The sequence below is a fragment of the Protopterus annectens genome, chromosome 7.part0 (assembly GCF_019279795.1).
Source record: "Protopterus annectens isolate FY-2018-M chromosome 7.part0, PAN1.0, whole genome shotgun sequence".
In the NCBI taxonomy this organism is placed as follows: Eukaryota; Metazoa; Chordata; order Ceratodontiformes; family Protopteridae; genus Protopterus; species Protopterus annectens.
In genome coordinates this window covers 1,126,179,439-1,126,197,244 of record NC_056739.1, presented here as the reverse complement: position 1 = coordinate 1,126,197,244, position 17,806 = coordinate 1,126,179,439, and the positions used below count along the sequence as shown (strand labels likewise).

The window sequence follows — 17,806 nt, the reverse complement described above, 5'->3', positions numbered from 1 at the left end:
CCATTTATCCGGGCTTGGGACCGGCACAAAGAAATGCACTGGCTTGTGCATCCCCAGTGGCTGGGTTCGAATCTTGCAATAGCATTATTATGTAAAATAAAGATAATGCACTTCTGTGTATATACACACACACACACACACACACACACACACACACACACACACAAACATAGTTTTATACATTCATTGCTTAGTTATTAACTGTGTTAAGCCCTGAAGGGGCAAAATCAGAACACAGACTCCAAACCCGATAAACTAAAGGCATAAGAAGAAACTCAGGAATCCAAGGAATCTTTGAGCAGTGTTATTGAATCAGTACTCCGGTTATCAGGATCCTATTCCAATTACCCACAAGGGCCACAATGATACATTTCTGTATCTTAAATGTGTAAAACTTAGGAATTTTATTAGTGTCATTTGTTACACACAAGTCTTTTGTGCTGTCATCTTTTTTAAATCCTAGTATGAAGATTAATTTATCATTTCTTAAGCTTCTGTATGCTAAAAGTAACTTACCCCTTTTATGCTGTTATGAGATAAATGCCTGTCCCTTTTTTCCTATCATAATAGGATGTACCCTTACATGCTGGGATTCTTTTACTAAATTTTTTCTGAACACATTCCAGGGATAGTAAATTCCCTTTAAAATGGCTACAAATGGAGGAGTTATGCAGTATAAAAGGTCTGATATATGAAATAAACATGCTTACAAGAACAATGGATATTCTAGCCCTCACGCATTCTACAAAAGCCCTACAATTTCATTACTTTATTTCTGCCAGAGTCTACATTACTGCTGAAGTACATATTCTTACTAATCATTTTATTTATTTATTTATTTAAATTTGTTAACTGGGAGTGTATTGTATTAAAGCTGTTTATACTGTCAACTACTTCCAGTTGATTATTATCTGGAACAATTGGCATTATTATTCATATTTAAACCCTTATTCTTATATTATCGAGAAATGGAAATTAAATAATTGTTTGCTGATGAAAAATATCATCCTTGGCCGATTTATACTATAAAACAAAGTGCTTAGAAGATGTTGAAAAACTAGAAAAAGCAACAATAAAATAGGGCCAAGCACAGCTCCCATGGAAAAAAATGATAAGTGCTTTGGGAAGATGGACCAGGCTGCTTGGAGTGAATATCTTTTAAAGATGTGAAAGGACAGCTTCCACGTCATCCTATTGCATGTTTCCTCCCCAGTTCTTCACCAGGTGTATGTGGGGATAGAGCTAACTTCAAAAAGTCTTACTTTGCCCAATAGCTGTCTAAATTGTGGCCCACTTTCAGTTGAACCTCACCATTTGGATGAGTCAAAGGTAGACTGATTGACAAAGGGGGTGATCATCAATAGACAACACGGACAAAAAGCACAAAAAAAGTTTACTGTAAGATGACTGGTAACATTATATATTTGTTTGCTATGCTTTTGGCTTGCAAAGACATTAAAAGTGAAATTGTGGTCTTTCTCATCAGATGATCTTCATGGCTATAAATAAATACAGGCAAATGACTCAAGTGGGGTGTAGAAACAGGATATCTGATCATGTTGGTGATGAGGGATTTAGACATAGCACTAACATTAAATTTTGGAGGTGAAAAGAGTGTTGGATAGAGTAATGTTTATGAAGCTGGAAATTGATGGTGTGCAATGGATGAGAAAGAAAAATTTTGGAGTGAGTTGGATGAAGTGGTGGTGAGTGTACCCAAGGGTGAGAGACTGGTGATTGGAGCAGATTTCAATGGGCATGTTGGTGAAGGGAATGGGGAGATGAGGAAGTGATAGGCAGGTAAGGTGTTAAGGAAAGGAATGCAGAAGGTCAGATTGTAGTGGATTTTGCGAAAAGGATGGACATGGCTGGGGTGAATACGTATTTTAGGAAGAGGGAGGAGCATAGGGTGACATACAAGAGCAGAGGAAGATGCACACAGGTGGATTATATCCTATGTAGGAGGGCCAGTCTGAAGGAGATTGGAGACTGTAAAGTGGCGACAGGGGAAAGTGTAGTTAGGCAGCATAGAATGGTGGTCTGTAGGATGACGTTGGTGATCAAGAAGTGGAGGACAAGTGTGAAAGTAGTGCCAAGGATCAAATGGTGGAAACTGGTGATTGTGAGGTGGACAGAGGGACCAAGCTGGGAAAGATGTGCAGCAGGTAAGGGTGATAAAGGACAGTGAGGGAAACGTACTCACAAGTGAGGAGAGTGTGTTGCGCAGATGGAAAGAATACGTTGAGGGGCTGATAAATGAAGAGAATGAGAGAGAGAGAAGGTTGGATGATGTGGGGATAGTGAATCAGGAAGTGAAACAGATTATCAAGGAGGAAGTATGGACAGCTATGAAGAGGATGAAGAATAGAAAGGCTGTTGGTCTAGATGACATACCAGTGGAAGCATGGAGGTGCTTAGGAGAAATAGCAGTGGAGTTTTTAACCAGATTGTTTAATGAAATCTTGGAAAGTCAGAGGATGCCTGAGGAGTGGAGAAAAGTGTTTTGGTACCTATTTTTAAGAATAAGGGTGATGTGCAGAGCTGTAGAAACTACAGAGGGATAAAGCTGATCAGTCACAGCTTGAAGTTATGGGAAGGAGTGGTGGAAGCTAGGTTAAGAGGGGAGGTGATGATTAGTGATCAGCAGTATGGTTTCATGTCAGGAAGGAGCACTACAGATGCAATGTCTGCTCTGAGAGTGTTAATGGAGAAATATAGAGAAGATCAGAAGGAGTTGCATTGTGTCTTTGTGGACTTGGAGAAAGCATATGATAGGGTGCCTAGAGAGGAGTTGTGGAGTTGTATGAGGAAGTCAGGAGTGGCAGACAAGTATGTAAGAGTGGTACCGGATATGTACGAGGGGTAGTGTGACAGTGGTGAAGTCTACAGTGGGAGTGACAGATGCATTTAAGGTGGAGGTGGGATTACATCAAGGATCAGCTCTGAGCCCTTTCTTATTTGCAATGGTGATGGACAGGTTGACAGACAAGATCAGACAGGAGGCCCCATGGACTATGATGTTTGTAGATGACATTGTGATCTGTAGTCAGAGTAGGGACCAGGTTGAGGAGGCCCTGGAGAGGTGGAGATATGCTCTAGAGAGGAGAGGAATGAAGGTCAGCAGGACTAAGACAGAATATGTGTGTGTGAATAGGATAGAGAATGGTGAGGATACAGGGAGTAGTGTTGGTGAAGGTGGATGAGTTTAAGTACTTGGGATCAACAGTTCATAGTAATGGTGAATGTGGAAGAGAGGTGAAGAAGAGAGTACAGGCAGGGTGGAATGGGTGGAGAAGAGTGTCAGGAATGATTTGTGACAGCCGGGTACCAGTAAGAGTGAAAGGGAAGGTCTACAAGAGGGTAGTGAGGCCAGCTATGTTGTATGGGTTGGAGACGGTGGCATTGACAAAAAGGCAGGAGTCAGAGCTGGAATTGGCAGAGCTAAACATGTTAATATTTGCACTGGGTGTGACAAGGATGGACAGGATTAGGAATCAGTATATTAGATGGTCATCTCAGGTTGGATGGTTTGGAGACAAAGTCAGAGAGGCGATATTGCGTTGGTTTGGACGTGTGCTGAGGAGGGAAACTGGGTATATTGGGAAAAGGATGCTAAGGGTGGAGCTGCCAGGTAAGAGGAAAAGAAGAAGGCCTAAGATAAGGTTTATGGATGTGGTGAGAGAAGACATGCAGGTGGTTGTTGATAGAGCAATATGCAGAGGACAGGAAGAAATAGAAACAGATGATCCGCTGTGGCAACCCCCTAACGGGAACAGCCGAAAGAGAAAAAGACTAACATTAAATTTTGAGAAAAGATGAAGCAGTTGATTGGCTGGTCTCTCTTCATATGGGGAAGGTATTTGATTGGGTTTGTGCTTTACTGTTACCACCTTGGGACCTTGTGGTGTATAGCAGTACAGGACTTTTTCACTGCAACCTCAACCTATGTAGGTTCATTATATCCAAGTATGGATGATGACTTCCCTGGTCCTTTGTAACACAGGTGCATTTACAGCAGGTGAGGACAAAAAAGGATCATTCTTGTCAGAGTGACAGATGCTACATGGACCTCAGCACAGAACAACTAGGCCTGCCTTTTCTGTGGTAAAACCCTTGGATGGATCATCCTGGATGAGAATTGGTAAGCCAAAGAGTCTGGTATGGAAACACTAAGGATAGGTGATCTTCTAAAAATATTATAAAAGAATAAAAGCAAAGTTGAGATGCTATCAGATCTTCATAGTGTTTGCAATATATCAATCTAGCAATACTGGATTTTTTCAAATTTATATGTTTGTTTCTTTCTTTCGGCTTTTCCCGGTTAGGGGTCGCCACAGCGGAACTTCGGTCCGCTAATGATTGGCAGTAGATTTTTTCGTGCTGGCTTGCCGGGCCTAATGCACAACCTTCAATGAAGGAACTCCCATTCACGCATGTCGCCGCACAGGAGACGCTCTAACTGAGAATCGAACGGGCAACGTCTAACTGTGAGCTAAAAAAAAAATACCTGAGCCAGAAAAAAACATACTGTGGCTATGGCATGTTCTCTTTATCAGGAAAGCCAGCCTACTAAAATGCATTGAAAAAGATGGCATTGCTGCTTACAGATGAGAACTGTTATAACAAGTCAAAAAACAACAGCACAGTGGAAATGGCCCTTCTTCCTCTCATATGTCACAATGGTATTGGTGTCAAGCATATGCTTTAACCAAAAAAATATTCAATTCCCACGTCTGCAATTTTTGTCAATTGTGTTATTCTACAAGACCATTAATCTAGAAAGCTTTCTGACTACACAGCTTTTCACTTTGTTTTCCTCACTGTTCCTCCTGGGAGTCTGCACAACCGCTACCCTTTCAGTGCAGGCAGTGAACAAAGATGCAGGTAATATACCTGAAGTTAAAAAATACTAACTCCTTATTTGTGCTGCAGATGTAAAGTCTGTAAAAGCTAAAGCTGTGAGTAAATTTATGTGCTCTTTTCATCACATAAAGATTTTTTCATGTTAACTATATCTTATACACGCTTTTGTATCAGTCTTTGGGCATAAGCATGCTTTTTGAGAGCAGAACTGTTGTAAATATTCAACCATGATTACTGATTCCATATCATTTGAAGTTTTAAAATTTCTGAAAAACAATCCACTGGGCCTCATGAAAATATACAGTTAAAAAATTATAGAAAACAAAAAAAGCCTGTTAAAAAATCAAGGTAACATTGATTAATCTTAACAAACCCTTGCTATGATGTAATAAATGCATCACATCACTGCCCTGTGGTTCAATTTGTAAGGATTTATCACCTGCTGCCAAAACATTACAAGTCTTTGGGTTCTAGTCCTGGGAAAGGTGGTTAAACAACAAATACTGCCATTGTAGTACAACTTTTCAGATGTATCTAGATGTATACACAATACAAAGGTTTCATGCTGATTGCAGAAATATGCCATCTGGTATTTTGGCCAAAAATCCAGCCAGTCTCAGTCTTTCCTGTAAAGTTGCTTATAACCTAGAGAAGTATAACATGTCTATTCTAGTTAGAAACTATAAATGAATTTATTATCAAAACTACCAGGAAGTAAGTACCATTTTGAGCTGTGAGGAAGAACGTCATAAAAGTGAAAAAAACACGAAGCAACACTCACCCATGTGTTTTGGTTCATACTTTGTTTGTTCTACACAAAGCCATCATTTACTGATCCTGTTTGCCTTCAATTTATCCTGAAGATTATGCCTTATATACGTGGCACATTACATTGTTATGGGCCCTGCATAATGTAATTCATACTGTTTACTATCTGTATTTTATATATTTTTACTTCATTGTTTTTTATAAATTGTGAGATATTCTAGTGAATGCTATCAACCAGAAATGATTAGATGGGGCTACTCACATATAGATATATGGTGTAGGAGCTGTTCATCTACAACAGTTGGAAGAAAGATGTTGGAAGTGAAATCCTGCAAAAGGATTCCTAGCCAAAAAATATCCATGTCATGTTTCTGGATGTAGAAAATACACTTTTGCCTTGCTGTCATTTTGTTTTACTTACTTTGCAGTACAGTTTCTATTTTTTCACTAATCTTATTATTTTATATGCCTTCTGCAGAGCAACACATAGAATCTCTGTCACTACTTTTCACATAAATACTTCACACATGCAGCAATGTTGTAGAATAATCAATTAATACTAGTAGTCAGATAATCACACCTTAGGCAAAGATTCCCCTTAGCACCGAAACAGACTGTAAACTGCGGCACACACATTCTCACACTAGTAAAGTGTGCATACCCGTACAAGTTTCTAGCACAAAACACAACTCATTTACATACCTTTATTTTTCGTCACAGGTACTTACTTGAGCAGTAGCTGACATCTGCACACACCTCAGCAGAAAGCCTTCTCTGAGTTTGTTGTCTTAGTGAGAGAAGATAAGCTACCAAAGGGAGGAGCTTATGGCTATCACCTTTAATAGCTTGTTAGCCTGTATTCCAGTACACGCAGTCTTACCTTCTGTGATTTGCATGATTGTCTTGGTCATTTTTGTTGAAGGCAATTTTCCATTTTCAAATTTTTCAATTCACCATATTTTGTTTAATTTTCCATAAATAAAGAAATGGCTACTAGATTGAATTGTATGCACTGGAAGTTGTATCTGTGCAATGCTAATAAAAAGAAGATAATGCCAACAGAAGTTTTATAGTACTGTTATAATTTCTCCCTGAAAAAAAGGAGGACAACAGTGTTTTTTTTTATTTTGTCAAGAAATGCTGTGGGTCCTGATATGAACAGCCAGAGGAAAATGTAGAATGCACCATATGCAGACTTTTTAAATAAGGAAGTGATTTGTCAAAATAAAGTATACATTTAGTGCAAAATATACTATTTAAGAGGTCATGGGTTCAAGTCCCAGTGAAAGCACTTACTACTTATTTCACTGTATTTATGTGTGTCATATAATATATACATTTCAGTCCTGTGTGCTTTAAATGGCTAATTATTTGTACATCTTCTTGACTGTATAGTGATAAAGCCTAAGGAACTGAGGGTGAGCTTAGATCTTTAAGTACTTCACTGTTACAGTTAGTATTATAATGAGAAAGGGATTCCAAAGGTCCTATTTTTAGTACAGATGAAACACTTTTTTTCTCGGTTATGTCTGTGTTGCATAATATATGAACATTATACTGTCATATGAGTAAGTCAGTCAGTCGTGTGGAAATTTTACAAATGAAAAAAATATGTGTCTTTAGTCAATAGTGTAGTAAGTAGAAGATGTAATCTGGAAGGGTAGTAGGTGTCTATATACTAAGCGCCTGTCTGCACTCTAATCCCCAGTATCTGACAGGACCTCTGCCTCTTTCCAGGTACATGATTATGGACAAATAATAAAGATGTAACGTGATTTATATCAGGCCCACACAGAACAAATGCCTGCGTTGGAATTTGAACCTAGAACATCTGCTTTATAGGTTATTGCACAGATTTTGAGATTCTTTTATAACTCTGACATCTAAAAGTACAGCTTTGTGTTCTTGATTTTGCCTATCCATTTCGATGAATATCATTGCTTTTAAAATTAAATCAGATGCCTTTGTGTATCCCTAAGTGCAGAAGGAATGGTCTTCATCTGAAACTGACTATGCCTCAGTTGCATAGGCACAGAAAACCACCGAGGGACAGTTGGTTCAAGGCCCTGTGATTCTGGTTTAGCTTTTTAATTGTAAGGAGGTGTACTGGGCTACATGAGTCCATTTTTGCCTATAACCATATTACAGATAAGAATGTAAGTGAAAGAAAAGAGGAATATATATAGTTTTATCACATTGGAAACTATAAAATGAATAATAATTTCATTACATATGATCACAAAAAATAGTACAAACACTATGACTGAATACATAGTTCAGCCTCTGGAAGGACATTTCAAATCATGTCATGAACACAGCATCAAACATAATGAATCCAATTCACCTTACTTGCTGTTAGTTATTGTAGTACTGTATGTGCAAGATAAAGACCAGGAGAATGTTTTTTTTTTTTCATTAAGGAGTCCCCATGGTTCCATATTAACTGATTTCTGAATAAATAAGCCTCTAAACTGAAGACACTGGTCATTTTTGTCATGCTACACAGGGCTAGTGATGTCCACAAAGCAATGGGCTTCCACACTAATGCAATTAACATGCTCTGTTTTAATTACTGCATTATTTCATTGCAGTATATGTAAATGGACAGTTTACTTCTCCCTTTCCCAGCCATGATGGCTTTTACTGTCTGTATTACAGACAGCAAAGACATAAATAACCTAGGGACTTCTCTTCCAGAGCCCAACAACACACCTACAGTTGTGTAGCAGTTTAACTTAAGAAAATCATAAGTTGTGGTCTTTGGAAGCAATTAGCATGCACTTTATCACAGTAAACATTATTTATTTATTTATTCATTTAGTTAGTTAATTTATTTATTTAATTCATGTATTTTTTGCAGTAGGAGGCCTTCAAGGCAGACATATACATTTTCAGAAACATGGCATATACTTTTCTTATATAACATACCCGTTTATATATGGTAAGGAAGGAAGAATTTTCAAATACACTTAAATATGCTATCAGTACATGTAACCCTGTATAAGCTCTAGAAGGAGGCAATTCTAGATTTGTTGCAGTTGCTGAGAAGATGACAAACATCAAAGACTGAAGCAACTCTAATTTTTGAACTGTAATCATATTCAGACACAGTAATGGGGTCCATTCCTGACACAATATTAGCAACTCAAAAGATATGGAGAAATTTAAATAATGGAAAATAGGTACCACACCTGATATTGGTTTGTCATGTTTATAATAGCTTTCATTAAGTCCTGCATTTCTGACTACAATTTAAGGCAAACTTTAAGCTTTTTCATTAAGTTGAGAATTTTGGTATGTATACTGTCTGATTTTTCACTTTTACACAGAGCTTTAGTTTGAGAAACAAGGTAAATTCAAATCTCATCAGACTGGCTTTTATTGTGAGCTTTGGAGAGATCATCATCTCCAGTATGTTTCATTGTATTGAAGTATGAAAGATTAAAAAGTAGTTACCTCTGAAATTAGAATATTATGGCAAGGAGCATTTTAATTATGTAGGTTGCATGATTACAACATTAATTGAAAAAGAAAAAAATGCTACTGCTGAGTTCCTCGATAAAAAATAGCATGTAGTACATTATGGACATGTTCAACTACACATAAACACATATGCATGTGTTGTGTGCTTACACATACAATAACACATGCTCTATTTACATATGTATGTGCAATGCACATATCCACACTCAAACATAATCTCTTCTCTTTCTCTCTTTCTCTCTCTCTTTCCAAACACACACACACACACACACACACACACACACACACACACACACACACACACACACACACACACACACACACACACACACACACACACACACACACACACACACACACACACACACACACAGACTCACTCACTCAATCAAACCTACTTGTAATTCTGTGATATTCTTACTTTTTCAGGTATGGCAGTTCGTCCCTGAAATGTTCTTCAAACTCTTCCCAAGCATCCTGTTGTTGGTTATGTACCCCGTCATTGCTTCCCACTGGAGTCAATGCTGTCAAATCCAAAGTCTGGGAAACCTCCTGAAAGCTGGCTACAAAATCACTAAAATTAACACATCCATCATGGTCTACATCAAGCTTGTTAAAAATTGTTCTGACTTGTGAACTGCGCAGGTTAAGATCCTTGCAAACTTTAGCAAAATCCTCAAACTCAATAATCCCTGATCTGTTTAAATCACATGCAGAGAATAGTCTCCTGAGGTCTGGAAGAGCAGGCTGCTTCTCCTCAGAGCCCATCAAGACAGGCATCTGTAGTATGGAGTCAGTGTGAAGATGGCTGAGATGCTCAGATTCTACAGCAAGTACCTAAGTGCACTATGATTCCACAGGTGGGCTGCTTCAAAGAAAGCGTCTTCATATGATTTGATTTCCACAGATATTCACATGTTTCTCAGAAGCCTTAGTGGTCCTAATTCCTCCTCTTTGTGCATGGAATTGCCAGGGGCACACACAGAACAGAACAGAACAGATATCTTCTCTTGTACAGCAGTACAAGTATTAACTGTATGTTTTCCTCTATGAAATCCTGATAGTTTAACTTACTTCTCTCTCTGGGCATGAACAATCCAGATGTTTTATACAAATGTCAGTGGTGTAAGATGCAGATCTTGTCAGTTTCTACGAAATTCATGTGGAGAATCTTGCATTTTATTTCCGTACCATACACAGATGTATACAGAGTATCTCTAAACTCCTACCCTTGCTTCTTTCATTTACCTGAAGATCTTACTCCACTCTCCACAGGATACAGGTGGAAGATATTTATATCCCATTTTTTGCTATAAACGCGTGCTGCTTATGAAGCAATAAGTGTGAGTTATCCTTAGTTTTTCCTAGGATACAGTGAAACATTAGTTGCGTAATTCACCATGAAATGTTCACTCTCGTTGCTTGATAGAAGGAAGGATTTCACTTCAAGTTTCACTCCTGTCAAAGCATTTAGAAAGTAATTGATTCTCTCTAGACTGCCGTTTTACTTTTTCCTGATTCTTTTGCAGAGCTACTGTGCGTAACACTGGCTTTCACCTGCTGCTGGGTGTTTAGGTCCCAGCCCTTTTGATATGGACACGCCTCCCTTTGTATGGGAGGGGGATGTCTGATCAAGATCTATTGAGAGTCTCTGCTTCTACACTTACTCTTTCCACTTTTGGATATGGTCCCATGCTTTAGGGTCCCAGTCGTTTCACTTCTGCATTACATTTATTACTTTCTTAATTAGGTAGGTCATTTGGCACAGTCCTTTTCAGCAATACCTGACTTAAATTACGTAGCAGTGAAAAAAAATGTCAAGCTTCCATGTGAATAGCAAACATTTTTAAGTGACAGCTTCAGATGGTTCTATTTTTATTCATGTATTAATTTAACTTAAAAAAACAAGGAAGAAATACTTCTTTAATTGTACCAACAAGGTTTTATTCACAAGGTTTCAGAAGTATGCACATCTCAAAGTGCAGACATTTGTTTTGCCTCTCATTTTAAGACATGAAACTTACTGTACAGCTTCTGAAAAACAATTCCGTCTTCATATCGTTCTGAAGTAAAAAAAGTGCCGTGTCCTTGACTTGTTTGGCATTCACACTAAACATGATATTATGCGGGACTATTGTTCACACTGACATAAAAAATTGCCAAGAGGACCCTGAGTACATGGCTGAGGAAGTGTAACTTACATTTATACACAGTCTAAAAATGAAATAATGCAGTAACATTAAGAATGAAGTTACTTTAAAGGCTTGTGAATGTATTCTGTACCAAGGTCAAACGTCAAATTTTTCTACATATACAGATCTGATGTATTTAATACAGCAATGGTAAACTGCTACCCACTGATGTGTGTGTGTGTGTGTGTGTGTGTGTGTGTGTGTGTGTGTGTGTGTGTGTGTGTGTGTGTGTGTGTGTGTGTGTGTGTGTGTGAGTGTTTCATCAGTTCTAAATAGTTAAATGGTTTACTGATATAACTGTAATGTTGCTCTTTCAATACTTCCTAGTCAGCTCAATGGCAGTTACAGTTGGTGTTCTCCTCTGTCAGCATCCACATTTTGACTTCTGACACTGCTCTCAGAAAGTTAACAAAACAAAAAGGATTGAGTGTAGAAGGGTCAGGTCTTCTTTCTTGGGGGAAGGGGAAAAGCACTGTTTTCTTAATCCACTTTCTCCACAAGGAGGTAAACACTGGGTGAGTGGATATCATACAAAGGACCATATTAATTCCATGGGAGGAAAGCTGCACAATACCACCAAAGGCTGTCACACATTTACTCTCCCTGCCCATAACCCTCAGTCCTGTGCAAGAATTCCAGAATTCATAGCCTATAGGAATTTTCCCTGAGAGGAGGTCACCATCCAAAGTATAGCAAATTAGAGTGATATCACAACAGAGGAATGGAAATGAAAGCTGTATGAGACTGCAAGTCAGTGAGTGATAGTCCCTTACTTATCCTAGAAAAGAATTAATGTAAAAGCATGCATAATGTCCCACTACCACCACCTTCATGATTGATTATAGTTTGAAAATATTACAGTGTAGATTTTTTTAAACATTTAACATTGTTATAATCCTGCTAAACGCTTGGAGGTTGTGTGTGCATGTGCGTGTGTGTGTGTGTGTGTGTGTGTGTGTGTGTGTGTGTGTGTGTGTGTGTGTGTGTGTGTGTGTGTGTGTGTGTTTGTATGTGTGAATCATTGATCCAACTTAAGAATAAGCTAGTGAAATTCACTGTGGCTTGAAGAGACTTGATTTGGGTTTCATTTAAGGGATGGCTGCACCTTAAATTCACCGTTTCCTTATTTCAGAGTATATATCCATCCCCCCTGGAATGGTTTCTACTCTGCCACATATAAGTAAAACAAGATGCAGTTGTGTGTTTCACCTTCTCTGGTGTTTTACTGTTTATTTTGCTTCCTCATTCCACATCATGCTGAGTTGGTTAGAAATCTTATGACACAGATGTTTGTTTTCTTGTATCATATCGTATGGCTCACTACATTTAACATGTATGTCCCAGAAATAGACTACAAGGTGCCGATCACTCTGCCATCTTTCCTTCTCATGGAGGTCCTATATCTTATCACACAGATGTTTGTTTTCTTGTATCATATCGTATGGCTCACCACATTTAAAATGTATGTCCCAGAAATAGACTACAAGGTGCCGATCACCCTGCCATCTTTCCTTCTCATGGAGGTAAATTACTATAAAGAGATAAGCCAGCTGAGTTGTAACAATTGAGCTGAGACTGAAATGACATGAACAATAATAGCTTTGCATAACAAAGTGAATGAATTTGAACACAGTAGTCCTAGTTCTTTACAAACTCAGTAAACTGTAAACAGTTTCTTCAGCTGAAGGAAAGAGCTCAATTCAACATCTGTAAAAGGCTAAGAACACAGACTTGTAAAAACACAGGGAAATGTGTAGTGTGACACAGTATCCAGAGATTCTGAAGATTCTGAATTAAACAGTAATTCTGAGTACATACAGCCTTTCTAGGTGATTGGGAAGAAGATCACGCAAGAGAGAGCAGCACATTATTCTCATTTTCAGAATAAACTAAGTGAGGTTGTATTGCAGCAAACAATACTTGGTTCTCCACTTTGGTTCTTGGATGTGGCACCCTCTACTCGTTTTGTACATCCTCCCTATGTCTGCTTGGATTTCTGCAAGATGTCCTTGTAGTAAATCATGTCACACATGTATTATGGGCAACAGACAGTCCCTCAAATTGCCAATAGGCTCATATGCCATGTATGAGTGAGTGTATCTGTGCATCCTGTGATGTGCTGATGCCATATCTAGGATTATGTTCTTGGCCTTGCACCTGATGAGTGCCAAGATAGGTTCTATTTCCCCCTTAACTGTGAACTGCAGTAAGCATGTACTCTAAGAATAAGATGAATTAATAAAGTAAAACAAGATCAGGCATATATGTGTAGCTTTTCTTGGATTGGTCTACAAGGAGTCTGACATCTCTTTGACCCCTTTTCTTTGACTATACAGAGAAATGACAGGTGTGCAAGACTGGCAAATCCATGTAAGGGAATATTCCCTTTCCCAGGGATTGTGCAGTCTCAGAGTTAGTATATATAATTAGCAGGAAGTGTGCATGTGGGGGGGGGTTGTTTTTTAGTAATATTTGCATGTACCAAGTAGCGACCTTATCATGTATACTAGGAAGTCGTTGCTTTTGTTTTCGATACAGAGTGGTTTACCTTCAGGTTAGTCAACCAAATGAAGGTAAGTCCTTCACAGAGTGGCTTTTCATCAATGGTTTTGTGTTTTTATCTTTTTCATATTACTCTTTAAAATCTTGAAAAATGGATTAAGTGTAAGTCTGTGCATGTCTCAGCCAAGCATAGTGACAAAACATAAAGAGTAATATGCCTCTGAAAAGCTTTACTTGGATAAACTGATGATTGTACTTCAGTGGAGTGATTAAAAATAAATAAAGTTGAAGCAAATAGAAAGGAAGAATTAATGTAAAACACAAAGTAACAGTTGTATAATGGCTAAATACCACTTATAGTGGTCAGATGGGCCTAAAGGCTATTTTCACAGCTTTATTCAAGTTACTAAACGCATAGACATAGACAGTAATATAGTCTTTGACCATCATATATTTATTGTAGTGAGGAACTTATTCAATGTTGTGCAACTTACAAACAAAGGTACAACATCTAGGCCCCAGGAGGGCATTGTTCCATTGTAGTCAACACTCATCAGACCTAGCACTAAGTACAAAAAGTTCTAAACTTGTTTCCCACCTTTCCTGTAACTAGTCTAGTCCAGATACAGATTTGTTGTATCCATTACTATTTGTAAGCTTCTGAGCCCCCCAGGCCTTTCTGTGTTGAAGGGAAGCCTTCTAGCTTATCAGTGGGAGTGGTAAGCACTAGGTAGCGTATCTACCACAAGAGGAGTGGTTTCTGGCCCATAAATTGTAGTTTATTGTCCGTTTGAGCAGTTTTTCCACCCCCAACTTTCTGGTTTAAAAGCCCACGTTTGCTCTTGTTTCTCACCTTTCCTGTAACTAGTCTAGACCAGATACAGATTTGATGTATCCAGGACTGTTTGCAAGCTTCTGAGCCCCCAAGCCTTTCTGTGTTGTAGGGAAGCCTTCTAGCTTATCAACGGGAGTGGTAAGCACTAGGTAGCCTATCTAGCCTACAGATTTGCTGTATCCATGACTGTTTGTAAACTTCTGAGTGGTACCAAAAAGTCTGCTCTTCAATTTTTCCGTTAGATCTGCGAGTTCTCTCCTCTCCTGCACTTTTACTAGCTTATTGGTCTAGCACTTTACCAGACTTTTTGTAGCAATTATTGTAGCACACAAAAGTGCTACCAGCACTAAAAATTCTACAAGAAAACAGTTTCAGTACTTATTATTAATGCCCACCCCTCCAGGCATGTCTAAAGGTCAGTTCTCTGTGCTTTCTCCTATTAACCTGGTGAACTTGGGCATCCTGAGGCAATGTAGCAACTGCATCATGTACACTGACAACCCTCTCCTCTTACCTCACAACACTCAGACTTGCGAGAGATGCACTTATATATCCAAATTGGAAGCCATGCACTCTCCATCCAAGACCGGAATAGCTGGTCAAGAGGAGAGGGTCAACACTTGCACCACACCACATGGAACACATAGCCCTCCAGAACACACACCAGCACTGCCTTCACATAAAAACACAAATCACACACCCACCTTCATGGAGGCTCTCAATAAAAATCTACCCAAACAGCAGAGACCTCCAAGGCAGAAATGCACTCGACCATCACAACACAACACTAATCATGAGAAACATAACTCTCCTAAACAGTGTGCCACTCAACCAAAGCCCCTAAGGCAAAACAGCATGCCCAGCACACTAGTCAAAGGTGACTCAACAGTGAGGCACACTGATATCTCACTCACGAGGTTGAATAAGGAGAAAGTAACAGTCAGCTGTCTGTCAGGTGCCAGAATGCACCACATAACGCATGCACTCAGGTCCCTCAAAAACAGGTACAAATATGACTCTATCATTGTACATGTGGGTGTGAGTGACCTGAGATGTACCTCCCTGGACTACATGAAAAGAAACATAAAGGAGCTCTTGAATTATGTAGCCCAGGTGGGTATGGCCCTAGCCCTGAGAAGCTTCCTACCATCACCCAGAATGATATCACAGTACAAGCAGAAAATGATTGATTTCAACAATTGGCTAAGTTTCTGGTGTCATTCTAAGGGGATCCAGTATCTGTTTGCCTGGGATGACATGATTGACAGGCCTCGATGCTTTGCCTGAGATGGCCTGCATTTGTCACCCCTGGGTTTCCGGATACTGGCCAAGGCTCTTGCCAACCCTATAGTGCCTTTTTAGGCTGTGTTCCAAAGACCAAATTACCACTGTAACAGCTACAAACAAATGCAATCTGAGGGTCATGCTGCTCAATGCTAGAAGAACTCCAACTATTCTCTTCTCTCATATCGCTACTTTAGCGATCTCTGTGGCTTGAAAAGCCACAAGCCATGCAGATCTGTTAGAAATGTTACATCTAAAGAAATCCCAATCCCTCCACACCACATGCTCCAAAAACCTCAAGCTCATTACCACAATCAACAGAAAAAGCTGAAGGGACAGTTTCATAAGCCAGAGACTGCTCATGCTATGAAATAGACTTCCCATACATGTCAAACAGAGCACCTCACTGGCCCTCTTCAAGGGAAATCTTCATGAGTGGATGGGAAATAGAAAATTCGCCCCGGGGATTACTCCAGTGACTATACTCGACAGAGGCACTGGGAACTAAGGTCGGGTGCCACGATACCAGGGTAATCCTATGGGCTAGGCTTGTGAAGGTTCCAGGGCCATTAACCTAGTACACACCTATGAACCTATGAACCTATGAACCTATGAACAGTGCCCCCTTTAGTGTATAGCTAACCAAGTACATAGAACAACTGGAATATCAACAGAGATTCCTTACTAACAGAATACAGGGCATAAATAATGTCTTATGGAGACCAACTCAAAGCCCTATCTTTGTATTCTGTCTCCTGTAGACTGTTAAGCAGAGATCTATGTTTGGCATACAAGGCATCTTCAGACCCCACTCTGTTGGACCTCCTTCATTTCTACAAAAATAACAGCACCAGAGTTTCCCATTCTAAAGACTTAAACTTTGCCTGTGATGTGCATAGGACCTGCTGGAGAGACAAGTATGTACTCTAGAGACTACCCCTTCTATGGAACAGCCTTCCCATCCAAGTTATGCAGGATTTCCTTCTGTGGAAAAGGCTTCCCATCCAAGTGAATCAGAATTCCTCCCTAACCCAATTCAAGTGTAATTTGGACATCTGGATGGGGAGCCAGAAATTAAACTCTGAGTTGCCACCTATGTTTCTAATGGACATCTCCAGGGTCCAGATTGTAAATGTTTCACATCACAAGCTCCTGCTTACACTTACCAAGTACTAGAACTTGTCAGGAATTTGGAATGCATGACTACTTAAAAAGGCCTCAGTGGTCATTGCCATTGTATACACCTATGAACTTATGAGCCCATATAACTGTTTTGTAATTATTAATGCCTACCAATATGAAAGCAGCAAGCTGATATAATGTGCACCCATTATGTGACAGCAATTGCACCATGATTTACCCTTTGGTTGGAATTTAATTAGCTATGGATAGTTGTTGTAGATGAATAGAAACAAGTCATCTTATATCTTTCAAGGATTTCCTACTTATCTTGATTGTTTGGTGTAAAGTCTTATTTTGCTGTCTTTCATCTCTGGGTAGTAATTAATGTGACTCTCAAAAAAACAGTGAATGAGAAACAGAAAGAAAAAAAAGGTATATTAAAAAACTAATACAGAACAGAACCCATTTGCCAAATGAAGACATTGTAGAACTGAGGTTTGTTCAAGAAATGCTGTAAACTACTATTGATCTGCAAACAACTACATTATTTTTGCACTGGTATATTTCTATCCTTAGATTGTATTAGAACCTAGCAGTAATGGAGGGACATGCGTGATCCAATAATCCTCAGAGTAATTTTATTTGAAGCCCCTGACTCTTGATAATATCACCTGTAGTGAACAATGCTTCCTCATCCTTATACCCAAAATATGGGTCCAGATTATGAGAAAAGTGAAAAAAAATGATCATAGTAATT

At 39.0% G+C, this 17,806-nt stretch overlaps 1 protein-coding gene across 2 annotated transcripts in view; it reads right to left on the bottom strand.

Annotated features, from left to right (window-relative positions):
• LOC122806901 (ras and EF-hand domain-containing protein-like) overlaps positions 1 to 10,139 on the bottom strand; it is a 502,021-nt gene extending 491,882 nt beyond the window's left edge. For both annotated transcript variants that reach the window (XM_044077705.1, XM_044077706.1), the window contains exon 1: positions 9,536 to 10,139. In XM_044077705.1, the coding sequence (XP_043933640.1) occupies positions 9,536 to 9,894 (359 nt within the window). In that variant the 5' untranslated portion in view covers positions 9,895 to 10,139. The remainder of the gene's footprint in view (positions 1 to 9,535) is intronic.
• Positions 10,140 to 17,806: the final 7,667 nt, after the last annotated feature.